We start from the raw sequence: 21,015 nt of genomic DNA on the forward strand, positions 1-21,015 counted from the left end.
CATGAGAAATCAGGAAAGTGCAGTCTTGAATCAGGGCTTGCAAGCAAACAAATGCCCCCTCTGTACCTCTGGCTTCCCTCTGAAATAATGGAGGTAACAGCAGCTCCCTGCAGTTAGGTGTAGCTGGCTGGTGCCTCTGAAATGCCTTGCAGTCTTCAGACAAAAGTCAGCGAGGTTTTTAGTTCTGTCTCTTTCCAGAGAGAGACATTAGCATATTCTGGGATAAAATAGTAACCTGAAGTGACACAAACGTGGAAACGGCAATTGATCTTGAGCCCAGAGACCTGTCTTTAACCAGCACTCTGCTTTTCCTAATGGGTTACTGACTCGGGACTCTTGTCTGATCTTCCCCAGCCTCAGTACACAATTTCTTTCTCATAGGCACAAGGATTCCTGGTCTCTCCTGCCTTCTTTAGTACCAGAAATGATGAGCTAATGCTTTTAGCAAAATAAGGATGTTTTTATGACCTCTGTTTAATGACTCGGCATTCCTGGTTTTAATAATAAATATTCCCGATAATAACGAAGCAACATCGGATCTGTGCAGGCCCCGAAGCAGTTACAATGAAGGACTCTCAAGATGTCTGGCAGCAGTGACTCTGTTAAAGGCAGGTGCTCTCTGGAGAGGCTGCTCGTTCAGCTCCAGCCCTGCAGGGCCAGCAGACGCTGCACACACCAAAGGCGCCGTGCACAGACAGCTCTGCCTGAGCCCGGAGTGCCCGGGGAGCTCTGTGTGCAAACCCCTGTCGCTGCTCCGAGGATGCCACAATGCAGCAAACCAGCCTGTCACCGAGTCACCTGATTGCACAATCTCGCTGAGAGAGCTGGAGATGCAGAAAGATGGAGCGTTTTAAAGGGGAAATGGAGAATAATCCACAGCTAGCTGTCCCTCAGCAACCGAGCTGTGCAAGCTAGGGCAGCGCTGCGTGTGCTGGAGACCTCAAGCTGGATGAAGAAACCCACAATTGCTTTGTATAAATTTCAACAGAGCTGAGAAGAAAAATGGTAAAATAGCTAAGGCATCTTTGATGTTCTAAGAAGCACCTTTAAAATGCCGTATCCAATTAGGCAGTTGGAGAAGACAGCAGCCTGGGGCAGTGCTTATATATTTATTGAGAAACAGCATCCTTTAGAAAGCACTGAGGACCATGCTAGAGATATAGTCAAGAGAGCGTGAGACAGATCATTTCACAGTATGAGACAGCACGAATGTTTCACAGCATGAAAGAAGAGAATGCCTTAGAAGGAGCAGAGGAAAGGTCAAAAAGAGGAAGAAGAGAGCTGAGAGATACTCACCTACAAGGAGAAATCAACAGCCAAAGTTGGATCGGAATAACTGAGAAGCACGTGTAGGGAATACATAAATCTGTATTCTCCTGTCTAGTCACATCATGCAGGGAGAGGAAGGAGGAGGTAAGGATAAAGGAGAGGGCTCCCAGAATGAGGAGAAAGGAAGGAGGAGGCAATGAAGCAGGGTGAGGGGAATGAAGACACTGTACTGTGTTGAGGGGACAGGAGGGAGGAATGAGCAAGCACCTGATGGTGGTGCTGTACACCTGAGAGCTTGTTCAGCTTTCCCTAGCTGCATTAGCTGGTCTAGAAGAGCTGTTATTATTTTGTTCAGCCTCGTTTCTTTCTGACTGAACTAGTAAAGGAAGAGAGAAAAAATTAAGTCGAGATTATAATATAGTGAAAGTGGGAGTAGGATGAAAACTGGAGAAAAAGACAAGGCAATTTCTACAACTGCCCTTTTGTCAGGCATTCACAATGAAGTTTGAGGTCTCCAAGGCCTGGTGCTGGGAGCAAGCACCATTCTCTGCAGAGCATCCAGGCTTGTGTGGAGGAAAAGAGTTTGTGGTGACATGAGGGTTCTCTGGTCTCTCTGCAGCCACTTGTAAACAGGCACAGGGAATGCAGCTGATCTTTTGAATGGTCTCACAATCCCTTCATTGCCTCTTTTCTGAAATAGCATAGATCATGTATTTGTGTGTATATATGTATACATATATACATATGTACATATATATATATACATATACATGTATATATGTGTGCCCAAAACCAGTTCAGATGTTTCTGCACCAGCCTGTCTGGTTCTGGAAGGGTTTTCTCATTTGGGTCCAGCATAACACTTGACTGTATGGAAACATCTTGAAAAGCAGTATAATCATATTTGTTTGCTGCTATGCTCCTGTATCTGGATGTGGTAAGGAGTGCAGTGCAACAATACCCAAGCTGCTTCCTCACTCATCCATTCTGTGACAGACAGAGCTTGATCCCTCACTGTAATTTGTGTTTTATTTCTGGCACATTGTTACACTGAAAGGAAAAAAAAATTAAAAATTAAATTAAAAAAGGATGATTTATGTCTTCAGGAACACTTTAGTGTGGTCATTACACTGGTATTTGAGTACATCACAAATATCACTGCCACTGTAGTCATTCCCAGTGAGGTAAGATCTTGTTTTGCAGACTGGGCTTTGATATTCAGACATGTTACAGTTAAAAAGAATCCTAAATTTGAGATTCATAGCATCTCTCTTTCCCCAGAGAATTTAGTTTTATATGGCTCCTTATATTTAAATTCCAGTTTAATCCACAGGATGCTCATCCCTACTGTAAATCCAGTCCTGGTCTTGAAAAAGAGCACTGGAAATTAGTCTTACCTGTTTAGTCCAAGTGGGTTTTCTGACATTGCTTAGGAACTAATGAGGAATGGGATCCATATTTCCAGAGCAGGGTTTAACTGCCGGGCTTATTAAGTCATCCTTAGTCTAATTTCTTGATTCATTATCTACATGCTAATGGTGTCTGCAGGAAATGAAATTAAAATCTCACCTTATAAAACTCCTAATTCTTTACACAGCCCAGCCAGTGCTTTGAGGGAAACACCTATCATGAAAAACTTCATCACAATTGTATAAAACTTATGAAGATGGAGTCAGCATTTTTCCCTCCCTGGGGATGTTTGGCTTTTTCTCTCCTTTTTGCCTGAGAAGGTCCCACAATTGGGAATTTCATCTCCCTATGTGCATAGAATAAAGAATAGATGCTTTGTGTTCATTTAATAATCTCCCATGGATGTACATCTAAAACATAGGCTTCTCTGGCTGAGGAACAAAGAGTAACCTTTAGGCTTGAAAGGAAATTAAAGAAGGAACTATTTTATTTTTTTTTTTCTGAGAGGGCCCCAGCCACTGTGGTGATAAATGTTATTCAAATAACACTGAAGCAGGATGTGTATTTTGAAGAATATCACGAGTTATGCACCGTCTCAGATCAGCTTGCAGAACTCTTCATGCAATACCATGGAAATTACTTTCTTTGTCTCTTTTTCCTTATGGTGCAGGTAGAAAAAATACAAGCCATGGATTTGCTGAGTTTTTTTGAAGAAAACATAAAGGAAATTTTCAAACATGGTTCCTCCAAGCTGGAGGAGACTCCCTAGAGTGATGGCTTCTCTCTTTCTTTTCCTTGTGTCAGCACTTGGGTTTTTTGTATGGCTCAGACACTAGCCCCATATTCATCCCTCCTGAGAAAGTATTGGATTCACAAAGGGATAGAGGCAGAAGTTGAGTCCATGAAGTTTCTTAACTTATCAGTGCAAAAAATTGAAGCCACTTAAACATTTTTTCTTCTAATGGTGCCTGTGCCAATCTCTGTAGTAAGGTGCTGTCCTTGGGATCAGCTTCAAAACATTGAAGGCTAGACAGCAATCCCTAAGGAAGCCAGAGATGTTTTTGAAAACTCTAGGCTTTCTCTCTGGGACTGCTGAAATAATTTCCTTACTCAGAACACTTTCTTTCCTTTAGATGTAGATCATAAGAGTAAAGTTTACATTAGTATCAGCTTTTCTTTCTTTCAAAGCATTTTTCTGTAATAAATACTTGCCATGCCATTTGTCTTGGTAAGAGCTTGACTCTGAAACTGAACTGCAAATAGGAAATTTTTACTCCTAAGAGATGTGACTGAAGTGCCATGCAGCAAAGCATTTCCCTGTTTAGGAAGGCTCTCTCCATGGGTGCTCCTATTCAAGGTATCCATGGGAAAAGATGTTAGTAACACATTATTTCATAGAGACTGTCAAAGCTTGTGAGTTTCCTCTGGGATGTTCAGGGATTGCCTCTTAGAACTGACAGAAAAATTCACCTCGCTGCTTTTCTCTTTCCCCAGCTGTCAAAAAGGGAACACATTCCCTTTGCTAGAAGGCTTTCAGACAAGCCAATGGAAAACAGGATAAATGAAGAGGTGTTACATTTGAAGAGTTTCTATAATGGCAAACAATCTGATGCTAGCACTTCACTGAGACAGAGAAGAGAGATCACACATGATTTACCTAAAATGCTTTTGAATGTCATTGCCAGAGATGGGGTAATTATAATAAATTATTCTTTTTCATAAAGTGTCTCTGTTACATATTATACTGCAAAATATAACTGAGACACTAAATATTTTTGAACAGTAGTTTTTATTTATATGATGCGACATGTGCGAAGTGCTCTGATAAACAATAAAATGACAAGTGTCTGTTCCAAGTCACTTACAATACATTTTCCAAACATCAGTCAAGTAGTGATAATGAACCAGAGATTAGAGGGGAATGGATAAGGGGAAGTGATGAAAAAAACAAGGGTTACAATATAAAAACCAAGATAAATTAAGATGGTTGAGAGAAATTACATAATAGGAATGAAACTGAAAAAGTGTTCTTCTGGGATTTGAAATGATGTGGAGAGTGGGTGTGTCAAAGGAATACATAAAATGATTCAGAGATAAAAGTCATGATTTGACTCTCCACTTTCATGTTTCAAAAATCCACAATGAGCTTCCCAAGAACATTCCAGAGGCCAGGAGCTTTTTGAATAACAAAAACATCTGAGATGAGGCCAGGTTACTTAGTTGTCATAGGTGCATGTCACAGGCAAGGACTTTTCTATACAGAGGAACAAAGAAAGAGAAAGGAAGTCAAACTGTATTTCCTTTGTATTATGTTAATCCACCTGAAAAAGGGACCACATACTGGAATATCTGAAGAGAGAAAATCAGTAATGGACTTTTGCAGTCCTCCAGTTTCCATCATCAGTTATCTTGGCAACCTAAATTCATCTTGTCATCATTAAATTGTAGCATTTAAAGGTCCAAACAGAGAGAAAGTTGCATGCTTATCTGCTGCTATTTGACATAATTATAATATTAAATAAATGTATATCTCTTCTACAAAGTAATGGATCTCAGGGATTACTGTCACCTAGAATGACCTCTTAACTATTATACACCGTTAATTTCCATGGATATATTCCAGTATTAAAAACTACAACTCATTCTTGACAATTTGCTGTTGGCTGTAGGCCAATAAAAAATGTCTAATTTTGATGAAGACATAAGGAGATGAAGAATTCACTGCATTAGCTTGTTCTAGTGGTTAATCATTTTCTGTGTCTCATTCTTCACTTGAATTTGTCTGGCTTAATAGTTTCTCCACTCAGTCCTCAGTATAACTTAGTCTGCTCAGAGCCCTTTGCTGCTAGTTTTTTATGCCTCCAACAGTACCAATTCATTAATCGAGCCATAAATCAAGTCATCTCCTTTTCAGTAAGTCAGACAGGTTGAGCACTACAAGGTTTCTACAATAAGGTATTTTCTTTAGATTCTGAATAATTACCAAGCTCCCCCTGCACCTTCCCCAGCTTTTCAGCTGCCTTTGAAAATAAATATCCTGCATATGATTAGTCTAATGAGTGCCACAAAGGGAAGAACAGCAACCTGGTACTGGCACTCACTATTCCCATGTTTATGCATTCAAGGATTGATTTCATCCTTTTTGCCACAGTATCTCACTGGAGTGAAACTGCTCCATACTCTGATGATCCTGATCCTTTTCTGAGTGCTGTTTTTTCCAGGGTAGAATTTCTGATTACACATATCCTAATCTCCTATCTGGTTCCCACATGCATAATTTTGCGTTTGGCTGTAGTAAAAGGCTTTTTGCTTGAACATGAAGGTGATCCTTCCTGCTCAATATAAATGTTTCCCCCTCATTGTTGCCATTCCACCGGGCTTCCCAATGCATATTTTGTCAGCAGTGAGTTTCTATTTACTTCTAGAGCAACGATGGAAACACTGAATAGCACCAAATCTAAAATTTATCCTACTACTTCCATGGCTTTTGCAAAGCACAGGTGACATGGCTTTATTTTTGACTATGTCTAGCACACAAACTTGGCTGGACTGTTTTCCCTGTGCTTCAACCATCCTGTGTCCTGTGCATTTCTCAAAGAATGAGAGTCATCCAGTGTTGCTCCTGATTCAGTGACAAAGCAATTTAAGAAATAATATCAAGAAGGATTCACAACCCATACATGCATTCACTCTTGTCCAATCAGGACTTATTGTTGGTTACCATTTTATATGTTCATAGAGCACAGAAGGTTCTAAGGGCTAGAAAGAACTCTGAGAGCCTCTCTAGTAATTTTTGCTCATGGCAGGGGTGGTTATTATTCATGCCTATTTTTATTTTCTTAATTTACTTTTTAGTCAAGATTATTGTCATGCTGGAAAGTACATCTCTTGGTTTTCTTACTCTTTGTCAAAGAATTCTCTATCAGTTAATATTTTTTCCACGATCTGCTGTTAGCCTTGCTAGTGCACATCTACTGTGATTATTGACTTTGCCATTTAAAAAAAAAATATTGCTATAGAATAGACACTTCTTTAGTATTGTGCTACTTCCTTGCTGTTAGAAGATTTATGAACTATCAGTATCAGCAGTCTAGAGATCAGTTAAATAAGCTCTATTAGTGTGCCCATGTAAGCTATCCAGACCTGCTGATTTTAAAATATTTACCTCCAGTACATACTTTACATTCCTCCTAGTTACTAACAGAGTGGAAAATTTTTCATCAGCCCATGTGATACAAGTGCATCATCTTCTTCTTTTCAAATGCAGAGCAGAAATATGTCTGGAATATTTGCCTTTTCTGCAACTTTATCATTTCCTCATCTACATTGAGCAGCAGCATGTACCCTTGTTAAGACTTCTGTTGTTCTTAATATAATCTTAACTCATTTTATTGTCTCAGGGCCTGCCAGCCAATGATTTTCCTCTGTTGACTTTTTGTTTTGTCTATTTTTATATTATGTAACTTCCAATTTATATTGATCGCAAAATATTTCCCATTTTGTCTATTTGCTTTGTAGGCTTTTTATTTTCTTACTATGTCTTCACTTCACACATTGATCCAGGATGGCATTTTAAATAATATTGTTCTCTATTATGCTTACAAAATTAGGACTTTTTAAGATCCAGTGACTCTTACACAGCTTTCAGTTATCTGCCATATTTTTCTGTCTGAGTTTCTCTTCGTCAGCTTTTAATGTGTTTTGTCCTATTATCTAGTCTGGTTCAGTGGTCTCTGAGAGACTCTTCTACAATGTTATATTTCGTTTTGTTATTATTTAGTGCATTAAGCCATTATGCATTAAAACACCTGCGGGTCTGAGTTACTGATAATTCCAAAATACTGACAAGTTGTACCTAAGAGAGAGCATGCCCTCTTTTGCACTCCCCTTCTCATACTTGTTACTGTTACCTTACTTTACTCTCATACTTTAACTGTTACCTTATTTTTATATGTCACTTTCAGAATGCATTACATAGGAATACTTTTCCCATTCAACCAGATAACCTCAGGCCTAAAGAAGTTTGAAGTTCCTCACACAGGACTGAAGAATATCCAGAAGCCTGGACAAGAAGCCACCTAATCTCATCATGTATTTCAGCTGCCATATACATGCATATGATGAAGAGCATATTAAAGTGATGCACAGGGAGGTTACTACACTATTTAAAAAGTAGCTCTTTCCTTCCTCTGTTTTCAGATCTTGCCTCCATCCTGGTACCAGTCTCACACTAAACACATGAGCCCAACAAATGTCAGCAGGTCAGGTAGGGTGGGAGCTAAATGGTCCCAAATCTTTTTGATGACTAAGAAGAGCCAGATGAAAAAGATTGTCTCTCTACAGGTATGCTAAATAAATAACTACTTCATTAAATATTCATCTATATATTACACAGCAAAGCTCTCCATCAATAGGTATTGCCCCAGCATAGATTGCATAGGGATGACCATAATGTTGTCTAAAGAGTAAATCTTCATTTTAGAAAGTTATTAAGCAGATTTTTTCATAAAGAATTTAATGACATTAAGTAAATATATAATACTGTAGAATGTTTACTTCATGATATGTCCAAAAGAAATCAGATTTTCTGTCATGTTGCAACTTACAATTATTTACAAATATTTTACACTGATTATGAATGCCTGCCTAACAATATTCAGTCGAGAGATCTGCAGAATTTTCTATTCCTGAAGAGACCAGAAATTGTGTTCCAGATACCAAATAATCCCAGTCATCCTGCAAAACTCTCAGTTATAATTAATAAAACTGATGCTGGTCATTAGAAATTGAATAGAAATCAGAAATATAAGCACAGAACCAGATCAAGTGAGCTGCATGTGAGCAAAGGTCCTGCTGCACCTTTGAGGTCAGCTGTAACAGTCATCTGCACAATTTGTTGTGACTCTTTATGGACTTAACTAGGTCTTAACAGTACAGCTGCAATTTGCTGCTTATTCAGTTGGGAGAACTGGACACTTCTGCATGATGATGCACTCCATCCTAAGGAGACTCATCAAGTTTCCCTATCCTCACTGATGATAGACAAAGCCAGATGAGTAGTTCTGGCTCATTTCTCGACTTCTGGGTAGCTGAAGTCAGGCAAAATAATCCCAGACTGATGGTCAAACTAGGTACATCCTGTTTCATGGCATCCTGACAAACTACATGAGACAGATCCTAAACTGGTCAAATAAAAGTCAGGAGGAAGGCCAAATTAGGCTCTGATTTATAAGTAAGTCTCACTTTTGTAGTTTGACCTCTATCACACCTATGCCACTAAATGCTTTCAAAAGTTTTTTCATACTTGTCTTTGCAAATGGAAGCTAAATGACCTCCTTTATATCCTTCCAAAGTTAAAATACAAGTTAATAGAAGGGGAATTTGAGAGTAAAAATGTCAGGACTGAATTTCACATATTCGGAAAAAAAAATTCCATAGTTGCTTTTTTGGTTCAAAGCCATTTTAAATTTTGTTGCAACATTGGGCATGCTATTAAGGAGAAATATTCTATTATACTTTAACACAGCCAAAGATGATATCAGTTTATAAAATCCATTTGCAGTCAGCTACATTTTCAGTAGGCTTTTTTCTTAAGGGATGTCTCTCCTAATATAAGCAATTAAGGGTTCTTTATTAGCCCATCTCAGAGCCCATCTCATCACCATCAATTGATGTTCTTCTCAACTCCCCTAATATGACTAAAGGACAAAGAAATAGTACATCTTCCCCAAATTAGAATTTTCTCTATCATAATCCCATGCATGAGCCAAAACTACTAAGTGTATTGCACTGACTATAAAACATTTATGTGCTCATAGTTCTGTGAACATTTAGCTTATTTGCTAACATCATTGCACCATGAGTAAAACTTGGATAAACTAGGAAATCACAAACCCCACTTCCATAGTCAGACTGTGATGTTCCTTGCTTTTCCCTTACACTTCAACAGGTCTCTACAACCTTACCCCAATTTTTACAGTTCCTGTATTCTTATTGCCATTGTTCCATGATCAGGATAAGAAAAAAAGACCAAAGCTCATTTCCAGGTGGGCATCTCAGCAGTCAAATTAATACTTGCAGAGCAACTTCACTAGACTTCTGCTGATTATCTTTTTTTAGGGCTTTTTTGGCATAGCAGAACACTGTTTTCTGGAATTCCCAAGAAGCTGTGTTTAGAGTTAATCTTAGAAACATCTAAAGCTGATGTGCACACAACCAGTGAAAAGATGCAGGTAGACAAGCCAATATCCAAGCTGCCTCCACCTGCTGACAGCAGGCCTGTAACCCCAGCTGGCAACCCCAAGGTGCAGCAGGCACTGCTGGGTTTCCTGTCCCTTTGTCCTGACCCATGAATATCATACACTGTGATCTCCAACTCCTTTCTTTCCAAGAGAGTAAAAAATGGCACTGTTGTGTTCCCTGAGGCTGGCAGATAGTCATATGAAAATTAGAGCCACTGGATACACCTTGCCATGTTCACTAGCAAATCAGGCATTCCCAGGGAACACTATGACCATTAACCCTATTATAGCTCACTGTTTGTGATCATCTCCTCCCACCTGCTGGATGATGGGAGAGAAAATTATCTGCAGAAAATTTTTTAAGTGTCTGAGCAATTCTGTGTGGTTCTTGTCCATGCTGATATCTAGGTATCCAAAGATAATAATTTTTAAAAACGTGTTACCAGCTTGAGTTACAAATGCAAACTCTGTCACTGACATGAGCTAATACAGATTTCTCCATGACACTTAATAATTTCTAACAGTCTTATCTGGAAGCAATCTTAACCAACTAGCCCTTATTCAAACTCCTTAGCTGGCTAAGCACATGGTCTTTTAGCTGTCATCTGAGGAAAACATAATGATTCTGCAGAGCTATCTGCATCCTCATGGAGCAGGAGGTCAAGGGATGTACTATGCTTCATAGGGGCACCCATTGATTTTGAAAAATCAAAACATGCTGGAATGACCTCAACAAATTTCAGTCCCTGACTCCAGGACTTTAGGGGCACTGGGATCTGAAAAATGAAGTTTGCTGGATATTATATTACAGGACCAAGCCAAATCCAATTTACAGTGACTCAGACTTGCAGCCTTAGGTTTATCTCAAAGCTTTTTTAGAAAAGGGTTTTTCCAAGGTTGCTTTATCCTTACCTGCAGTGTGTCATATGTTAGTAGAGGTTTTCCTTTAAAATAAGCACCAAAGCCATTTCAAGAAGGGTCATTTTTTTCACTTCAAAAGATAAAAAGAATTCCTTTAAAGAATGTGAACACATGGGTTGTGCAACTCCACAATGTACAGAAAATTACAGAATTCTATATAACCACAAAATATTAGAATTCACAGCAAATAGACCTATTTAGGGTCATCATACAGTCTCCATTATTGTAATTAATGCCATTGAGGGTTTGTGAGATGAAAATTAGGTCAAAGTTTCAAGGATAGTAAGTGAAACAGATTGCAACAAGCTTTCTTCAAAGGCTGAAAAAGAAAATAACTTAGCTTTGTCATTCTATGTATCCTGAGACTGCTCCAGGAAAGAGACTTGAATCCAGGGACTCCACTCTAAGGTGAGGAAAGTATTTGTAATAGCATAAAAAAGGACCAAGTGTTTGAATTATCATCATTAGTCAATGGCATTTATGGTGGGCAGAGATGCAGGTGTCATCTGGTGGTTAAATACATGAATTTTGATGTTTTGTACAAGTGATTCTCCAGGCTATGTTTGGTTTAATTTCCTGAATGCCACTTTTACTCATACGGAGTGGCTCAGGTTTAACATACAGGGCTACTTTCCACCTGGGAAAAAAAAAAAAAAAAAAAAATTCCACAGAAATAATCTTAAACTGTATTGTACTTGATATGAAATGCTCCCCTCCTCTGTAGCTCCGGAATAGAAGGAGCTTGGTATTGTTAAACGGTTGCTAATTAGGATGGGATTTCATGTTGCTAAGAGCTAAGTCTTTGGTATGCAACAGAGCCAAACAGCAAGGGCAAAGTGTAACTATTTAAGTCTGAAGTTTGCTATTTAAAGGAAAGTGTTCATTCTTGCCCAAATGTTTGTTGCAGTCAGGAAAATGTTTCTGTTCTAATGAGAAGATGATGGGCTGTCACAATCCTATCCTGTCAGTTCAGATCAAATGTGCTCAGTATATAAACCAAGAGATTATTTTTTCCACCCTGCCAGCATCTGTGATCAATTCTGTGATAATGGTATAAGCAGCTACTGGAAATTCAGGACACTTCCCAGAGATTTTGGTCTCTAGGAGAACCAAATATCAGCTTTCAGGAGTGACACAGATGCTGCTATCCAAAACATGCTGTCTCTTCCATAGAGGTGGTAAAATGTGACCAGTCACAATCCATGTGAGCATAACCTCTAGCAAGCAGGGTTATGTTGCCTGAACCTGAACAGGAAAATTGGTGGAAAATGTCCTGAATCCTCTCTTCTTTTATGCCTACATGGCTACAATTCACAGAACACTTTTTATGGCAGCAGGCTAATCTTAAACATAAATCTAAGCCCAGATAGAACACTGTGGACACTGATTTCAGACAAGACTGTGGACATCTGTAGTCAGTACCCTGCATTTCTGGATGGTCACACACTGCTTTGCAGAGGGAATGTAAAGCTAGCAGTTCAGGCTCTGAAGCTCTCCTAGATTTAAAAGTAAAAGCATCCTTGCAAACCTAATGGTGACATTACTTTGCTCATTAGAAGAATGACATTATAATTTTGATCCAGCACTAAAATATTTTGTTTAAATTCTTAATTTATAAAAGGTTGAATATATGGCTTTAAATTTCTGAGATGTCTTTGGAGAAGCTAAATGATCTTTGGGCAAATATAAATGGTAATGACTCATGTCAATTTGCTCTTATGAGAAAAAAAAACAAGTCTGAGAGGAGACAAGTGGTTTCTACAGAAACACCAGGCTTGAATTTTGACCTGTTTTAGGAGTTGGAGTGGATCCAACTTTAAGGAATAGTTGGGGAAAAAAAATCTTAAGGCCTTTGTGGGTTTGCACCAAAGAGAAAATAGTCAGTTGAACTAATGGCTGAACTGAACATAGGTAATGTATGCAGTCATTGACTTAGGAACACTTTTTCCTACTCCCCTACACAGTCCCATGTTTATCTGACAAAACAATCCAATGCTTATGTGCTTTTTAAGAATAATTACCCAAGTGCCTGCTGAGTCAGGATTATATGTTTATTATATGCATCCAATGTTTCAGAGACACGGTTCGGGTAAGTCTCAGCACTCCTCCAACAGAAGCCCTTAACAAATTATGGCCGTTCATACTCCCTTTCTCCACAGAGGAAATGGTCCCTAGAAACGGCCTGGGTGTTCGCCTGTTCCAAGGTTTCTGCTTATTCCAGATGAAGAAAGTTTAATTATCAGAGGTTGTGTTTATGTCTGTGAGAGGGCGATGCCTGACTTTCCCGGTGAGGCAGAAAGCAGCCAAAAGCGCCGCCCACTCTCAGGACTCTGAGTTTTGGGGATCCCCTGGGTAGCCCAAAGCCTGGAATCAGAGTGGCCGTGCGGAGCGCCCCCGCCTGCCGCCACGGGGCGGCGCTGGAGCACAGCGACAGCGGGACAGCGCGGGATAGCGCGGGACAGCGCGGGACAGCGCGGGACAGAGCGGGACAGAGCGGGACAGAGAGGGACAGAGCGGGACAGAGCGGGACAGAGCGGGACAGAGCTGGACAGAGAGGGACAGAGCGGGACAGAGCGGGACAGAGCTGGACAGAGAGGGACAGAGCGGGACAGCGCGGGACAGAGCGGGACAGAGAGGGACAGAGCGGGACAGAGCGGGACAGAGCGGGACAGAGCTGGACAGAGAGGGACAGAGCGGGACAGCGCGGGACAGAGCGGGACAGAGCGGGACAGCGCGGGACAGAGCGGGACAGAGCGGGACAGAGCGGGACAGAGCTGGACAGAGAGGGACAGCGCGGGACAGCGCGGGACAGCGCGGGACAGAGCGGGACAGCGCGGGACAGAGCGGGACAGCGCGGGACAGAGCGGGACAGAGCGGGACAGAGCGGGACAGCGCGGGACAGCGCGGGACAGAGCGGGACAGCGCGGGACAGCGCAGGACAGAGCGGGACAGAGCGGGACAGAGCGGGACAGCGCGGGACAGAGCGGGACAGAGCGGGACAGAGCTGGACAGCGCGGGATAGCGCGGGACAGAGCTGGACAGCGCGGGACAGAGCGGGACAGCGCGGGACAGAGCTGGACAGCGCGGGACAGAGCGGGACAGCGCGGGACAGAGCGGGACAGAGCTGGACAGCGCGGGATAGCGCGGGACAGAGCTGGACAGCGCGGGACAGAGCGGGACAGCGCGGGACAGAGCGGGACAGAGCTGGACAGAGCGGGACAGAGCGCCCGGGACAGAGCGGGACAGCGCAGGACAGAGCGGGACAGAGCTGGACAGAGTGGGACAGAGCGGGACACCGCGGGACAGCGCGGGACAGAGCGGGACAGAGCTGGACAGAGCGGGACAGAGCGGGACAGAGCGGGACAGAGCGGGACAGAGCGGGACAGAGCGGGACAGCGCGGGACAGAGCGGAACAGAGCTGGACAGAGCGGGACAGAGCGGGACAGAGCGGGACAGAGCGGGACAGCGCAGGACAGAGCGGGACAGAGAGGGACAGCGCGCCCGGGACAGAGCGCTCCCACGGGCCGCAGGGAGCCTGCGGGCATGCCGCGCACCTTCCCGCACAGAAATGCCAACACGGACACGGAATAGTGGCAGTACGTTTTATAACGGCTACAAATAGACAAACGCTTCTGGCAAAAATAAACCCCTAAAGGGAAAAGTTGAATTGGACATCCCCACCCGCCAGCCCCCAGTTTAGACACCCAGTGCAAGCCCTCGTATGTGGGACACGGGGGGAGTGACCATGCCTGCCTCGGAGGCACCTCCTGTGCAGCCAGGAAGATGTGCCAAGGTCTCTGGTGCAGAGGGGGCCCAAGGTGCCCATTAACCCTCCTGGTGGCTCTCTGGATGAACTTCCTGTACTTCTTGTTCTCTTCCTCCTCCTGGTCCAGAAAAAAGAAATCCCCAGAGTTTCATTCATCCGCTGTGAATGAAACTGACACTGTGACTCGAAAGGCAAATCCCCCTCCTTCTCCTGCCCCTTGACTGGAGTTTCTGGAATGGCTGGAGAACTCATACTTCACAGCCAACTGAGCATTTGCAGGCAGAGTTCTGACCTCCTACTGTGTGCAATTAACACTAATTAAACAAATAAGTAAAAATTACTCATGACATCCTTTGCAGAAAGGCCTAACTCAGTTCTGTTTTGTAGCTGCTGGAGCTGTTTTAATTGCCTCTGTCTAGTGCTGCATCCTGGCATGGGCTTCTGAGGGAGCAAGGAGACACAGGATACCTCTACACCGGGACTGAGGCTGGAGGGTGCCCCAAAGCAGGAGAGGCAACCATGGACAGAGGGAGAGGCTGGGCACTGATCTTGGCTTCAGACACTCTGCTGTGGACCCACAGGACTGTGGGCAAGGGAGCACAGCATGAGGAAATGGTTGTGAGTCTCTTACATTGCAGCAGTCAGAGCAATGAAAGCCAAGCGCCTTCTAAATCTACAGCTAAGCTGCTTTTTCTTTTACAAGGAATCCTGCTTCAGGCAGTGCAGAGTGAAAGACAAGTTCTAGATCAATCTCTGAGCCTCCCAAGGAGAGCTCATCAATAGGAAATTACAAAATGAAAAAAAAAATTAAATTAAGATAACATTTTCAAAATTGGCACCTTTTCCAGGTCACCCTGTTGCAGGCACCCTGGGGCTGATTTTCAGAGAAACCCAACCCTTGAATTTCCCAGCACCTTTGAAACCAAGCCAAGAACATTTTGCCCAGAGGTGGAGGCACAAAAAACTAGGTTTCCTTTTTAAGATGTATATTGGCTGTGTTTGAAAGCCATATTACCCTTTATAATTTTTACCCCTCCCCTCCAGAATTTTCTGGAATCTTAAGCTGAATCACGAAAACGATGCAGATCAGAAAACTACCCTTCAACCCATTCCCTCCATGCCCTTTCATCCTGGCAGCTGTGCTGTTTGGCAATTGTTGCTGCATGCAAAGGGGCAGGTGGGTATAAGACAGGCACCTCCAAACTGCGTGGGGAGGAGCGTGCTCAGTAACACTTGCTGTTTCTGTAATGAAGAAGAGGGCAGGGTCAGATCTTGAGAGAGTGGGTGAAGTCTTGGTGGCATGGTACTGTGGTGGTAAGATTGAGTTTGTTCCTTGCCCATTAATAGTTTTCATCTATGACCAAGGATAAAAAATTGAGATTTTTTCCATGTGCTTTCAGACATTACAGGAGAGAGAACAGAGTGTAGGTTTTCTCCTTAAATTTGCAGGTATGTCATACCTATGAGTGTGCTTGCATGCTGGACCATGTCGTGATACATCCTGGGCTCCTCATCAGCGCTTCCCCCTAATCCCAAGCAGCCAAAGTACTGAGACACTGCTTGCTTGGGCTGCCTGCTGACATTGCTTGCCAGTGTTGTCCACAAAAACCAATTTGCAATACCATTTGAACTTGCTTGTGGCAGCTTGTAACACATACAAGTGGGAGCTACTTCTTTGAGCTCTTTGGGGGAGCTTTCCTTACTAGCTGAGGAAGGGAGAGGGGCAAGCCCCAGGGCTGACCCTAGAACTCAGTCAATACTATAAAAGTGGAGTTGTTACCCCCTCCCCAGGCACATGCACTATCATGTTCTGTTATTTGCCTTCCCAAAGAGATCTGTGCTGATTTTGTGGATCACCATGGAAACTGCCAGAAACAGTCATGCCAGGGAAGCTGAACAACCACTGTTCTGAAAGTGTGTTGTCTGGGGATCTCATCTGTGTAGAGATGGAACTCTCCCCAACACTTCTCAGCCAGGGATGACCCCTCCTGAGAGAAGCAGGCAGAGGGATCTCTGCAGGAGCTCTTGACATTTCCACCCTCCATGTGGAAGTGAAATAATTCCTTGCTTTACACAATGCCTTGACAAGTCTGAAAGATCCCAGAGCAAAGATCACAAACATCTAGCAACTGTGTGCCTGGCTCTGGTGTGAGACCAGGAACAAAGCCAAAAACCTCTCCAGCTAACCCCTCCTGCACTCTCATGGAGGACAGCCTGCATGCTGGTTTCAGCAACAAAAGCTCTGCAAGTAGGAGTCCTATGGCAGGGAATCATGTTCTTCTCCACACCCCATCCTGACATCTGGCAGCTGTAGGCATAACTTCAGTGCAATACTGGGAAGGCAGCCAAAACCCTTCCCACAGACTAGCCCCATCTCTTACTAGTGTCTTCTCTCCCCCACTGCCAGCCAGTACAGGCCACCCTACTGTTGTGGACGGGCAGGGATTCTGCATCAGAGGCTGTCTTGTGCAGCAACCCTGCCTCTGACCACAGAACTGTCTCAGGCGCCCATTCCAAAGTTCTTAGATCAGTGCCCAAACAGAGGGCAAGCTGGGACCTACTTTGGTCTTTACTAGAAGTATTGAATCTGGAAACAATATTTTCCCCCAGCTCTGCTATGGACAAGGACAACACCTTCTCCTAGCATACCCAAATTTATCCAATCCAGCAAATCTTTTCACAAGTTTAGCAATGATCAGACATGGGTTTTCTCCCCATGATCTCTTGTGGTTTGAGTTTTTATGCTAAGAAGCTATTTTCAGTGATGGGTGGGTACAGAACTGTAATGAACAACAGCAGCTGTTCATTCAGGGGTCTGTGTTCCATGGAGCTCCTCTGGCTACCTGCAGCACACACTATTGCCCTCCTCAGCACTCACCCCTAATAAACATGCCCCTCAGACAGATGCTGTTTTTAAGAATGGGGCTGAGATGACCAGTGTGTCTATACAGCTGTCACTGCTGCTGCAGCTTGTCAGTGGTTATTTCTGAACAGAAATCTGGTTAATCTCTGACCAGTGATTATTTCTTTTACTTGTCTTGAATTCAAACCAGTAATCTATAAATTAATTGGTTCCCTACTCTTTAGATCTCTTCCTCTGGTGCAGTTTTGTGCACTGTGCTTCCAGAGACAGCTGTGTAAATAGGTATTTTCCTGGTATTTCACAGGGGACCTGAGGAAGAAAAATTACCATAGGCTGTTGCCTGCTTTGCCTGAGCTTCCCTCCCCCTGGCAGGAAAGACATGTTCCTGCCATTTAAGGAAGGTCTGAGGGGTATGGACTGTCCCTTGCAGAAGCAGAGATGGCCCTCTCTCACAGCACTGGGGCTGCCAGAGCAGGAGGTCCAACTCTCCAGGGCTCTTGCTGATTCCATTCAGTCCCTTGTCATAGCTCCACCACTCTCTTTCTATGCCTCCTTCTCCTTGGCAGGAGCAGCCAGGCCTCTCATCCTAAGGGCAGAAAAATTTGGGTTTTTGAGTGCTCTTAAGCCAGCTCTGTCTGCAGACTTGCAGCGTCTGGATTGACACAGTTTACCTGTGACATGCATCATGTGCAGCACCACTTGCACAGCAGTTACAGCAGTAGCCTGTGGACTCAGAAACAGATTCAAAGTGTGCTATGGTATGTGGGAACCTTTGGGGCTGCATACCAGCCAATGCCAGACATAAAAAGAACACACAAAACAAATACACTTGTAAAGGCTGTTTTCCCTCTCCACAGCTTGAAGCCTCCCACATGCCATCCTCCTTTCTTCCCTGCTCTGAAAAGGGAGTTGAACAGGCACACATGAACATGCTGATAACAATCCCAAACTGACTTTTTAAGATCCAGTTGTCTAATTTATGATCTAGATAAATATATGGGAATACAAGCATTAGAAAATATTAATTACTGTGAGCAATGTTATATCTGTGTATTTTTATAGAGGAGAAAGTTAAGTTTTTTATCACAGGTTACTTTATTGATAGTTGATGACTTCTTGGAAAAAGACAGTTAAATCTGATACTTAGAAGCTGAAACTGGAGAAATGAAGATATGAAACAAGGCAAGAACTATTAATACTGAGAATAACACTTGAGTTACCCCTGGAATGACTCCCTAAGGAAAATGGGAATTCTCCATTGTTTTGCTCCGTGCCAGTCAAGACTGTATATATAAAACACATGTTCTTGCTCATGTTGTGGCTTGAACAGTACACATGATTGTCTGTGTGTGGAGTGTGACGAGATGACCATAACACGATCAAAACCAGCTGACAAAGTACTGGAGGGCAATGGTTTCCTGGCCCTCCCACTGGGTCCTCCCACGAGCAACTGGTTTATGCAGCAAGGTGATCCACAGCTGCCAGTCTCTTATTTTAATGCTGCATGAACTTGTCATTGCTGATTAGAAGTAAAGAAAGGCAGGGGGTTACAACTCTGTGTAGTGTCTGTCAGCGCACTGTAAACCCAGGAGAAAGAGAGTAAGGCACAAAAGCCATTTTCAACATTTTTAAGCCTCTAACACAGGTGGAATTTAGAGAACTACAACATGAAGCCTAAGCAGCTTGTGGAGAACGACAAGTACCTCAAACAGGTGTTTCAAGGTACTGTTTTGTTTTTGTGTAAGTTTTTTTCCCACACAGGATTGTGCCTTCAGTGGGGCTCTGACACATGAACTTTTGATCTGGCTGGTGTCCTTGCCCCTTTGGTAAGTTTTCAGCGGCACTGTGTCTGGAACACAATGCTCTCTCCCATCTGCAGAACTATGACAACTTTACTTACTAAGAGAAAGGGTTCATTCTGCTCTCATCTTCTGACCCCTCGCTCTCGTTTATCTCTTTGTCCTTCTATTTAGGTATCTTGGATATGGTGCTCTGAACAAAGCAGTCTGTGCTTGTGTTGTGATAAGGATAGTCTAACAGTGCCAAGCTAGTTCACTTGCTCAGCCAGAGAGTTTGTTTTGTCAATAAGGTATTTGCTGTTTATAGTAAATTTTACTTTTTGTTGAATGATTTGGCTGCAGATTGGAAAGACCTAACATACAGTGCTCGAGCAGTCATATTAAAGACAACTGGCAAGGGAAATAATGTGGGAACAATGAGATACTGCTGGTTGTTCTTACAACCTTCTCCTTCTGAAGTAAAACTATTTTTCTATTTGCATCATTTAATGAAAAAGGTTATTTTTTTATATAATAATTTTGTTAAATACTGTAACAGAAGTGACAAAAGATATAAGGAAACACAGCTTTGAAGAATAATTGCATTAAATACATGGCAGAACATTATTATGTGAGTGCTGATGTGGTTCTGGACCTCCAGGGGTTAAAGCAAGGTGTGCACAGGCAATTCTTAGGGAGGTACTTTGTATAAAGTTCAGTGTCTGAGGAATGTTCTGGCAGTCAAGCTTCATTGCCTGGGAAAAACACAAGGCCAGATATTGACATTTCAGTGAGTGATATGATCCAGTTGGCTTTGCTGGTGCAAATGAGAGAACTTGACCAGTGCCTTTAAGAGAAGAATAAAAGTATCTAATGAAATTCAGATTAAGAAATATTGTGCTTGCATTCAGTGGTGAAAGGAGCAAGAATGGGATGGGAGTATGAAGGGAATAACTCTTTTCCTCACTTTGTCTTTGGCCTGCCTCAGTTCAGGAGTGGACATGCAAAGCATGAAGCTACATCTTGCCCTCTGAAATACCTATAGGGAGGCACAAATTGTGCTATTTCTGGTTATTTATTACAGTTCCTTGATCACTGGGCATAATGATTAATACAGACTCACACACAACATGCATACTGTAGGCAACTGGAGTCCTTTCTACTGAGAATTACTGGAGAAATCTCTTCGGGTGATACTGTCCTAACAGCCAGCTTGATCTCTGTCTGTGTTCCTGCCTGTCCCTGCTCAGCTGTCCAAATGAGAGAGCTCCTCACCAGATGCCTGTTTCTTTTCAGTTCTTTGCCTATCTCCACCTGGCTCTCCAGCCATCCCTGTGTAGTGCTATCCTGCTCTCTGCCTGAACCAGCTCTGAAACTCATGCTTTGTCTCATAGCTAGGAACAGGCAGCTTCATTCAACTAAATTCCCATGGAACGGGAAACAGATGAGAAATCTAAAGCAAAACTATCCTTTAGGGAACTGCAAGGTCCTCAGTGTCTTTGGAAATCTGACTACTTATTTGGATAATGAGGTGTAGATTTCAGAGTCTGCCTTTATTCACTCCATTGTCCAAACCTTGACCTTATGTTTTTAGTTGTATTTTTACATAAAATTACGCCTACAGCGAGGGAAGGCTGCTCCGCCCGAAGCTTCGGACGAACCGCCAGCCCGCAGGGCTGCAGAGGCGGCAAGGCAGAGCGCTTCTGTGCGTATCAGCTCCTTGCCCGGCTGCTCCACGGAAACGCCGCTGCCCTGCTGGTCTGGGGA

At 42.9% G+C, this 21,015-nt stretch overlaps 1 protein-coding gene across 1 annotated transcript in view; it reads left to right on the plus strand.

The window, feature by feature from the left end:
- Window positions 1–19,137: 19,137 nt before the first annotated feature.
- Window positions 19,138–21,015, plus strand: part of PLEKHH1 (pleckstrin homology, MyTH4 and FERM domain containing H1) — a gene marked incomplete at its 5' end in the record, with an annotated part of 50,649 nt that continues 48,771 nt past the window's right edge. Inside the window, 1 exon segment of the mRNA XM_079309633.1 lies at window positions 19,138–19,192. Within this exon segment, the coding sequence (XP_079165759.1) occupies window positions 19,138–19,192 (55 nt within the window).

This window comes from Erithacus rubecula (assembly GCF_903797595.1).
Source record: "Erithacus rubecula genome assembly, chromosome: 6".
Classification (NCBI taxonomy): Eukaryota; Metazoa; Chordata; class Aves; order Passeriformes; family Muscicapidae; genus Erithacus; species Erithacus rubecula.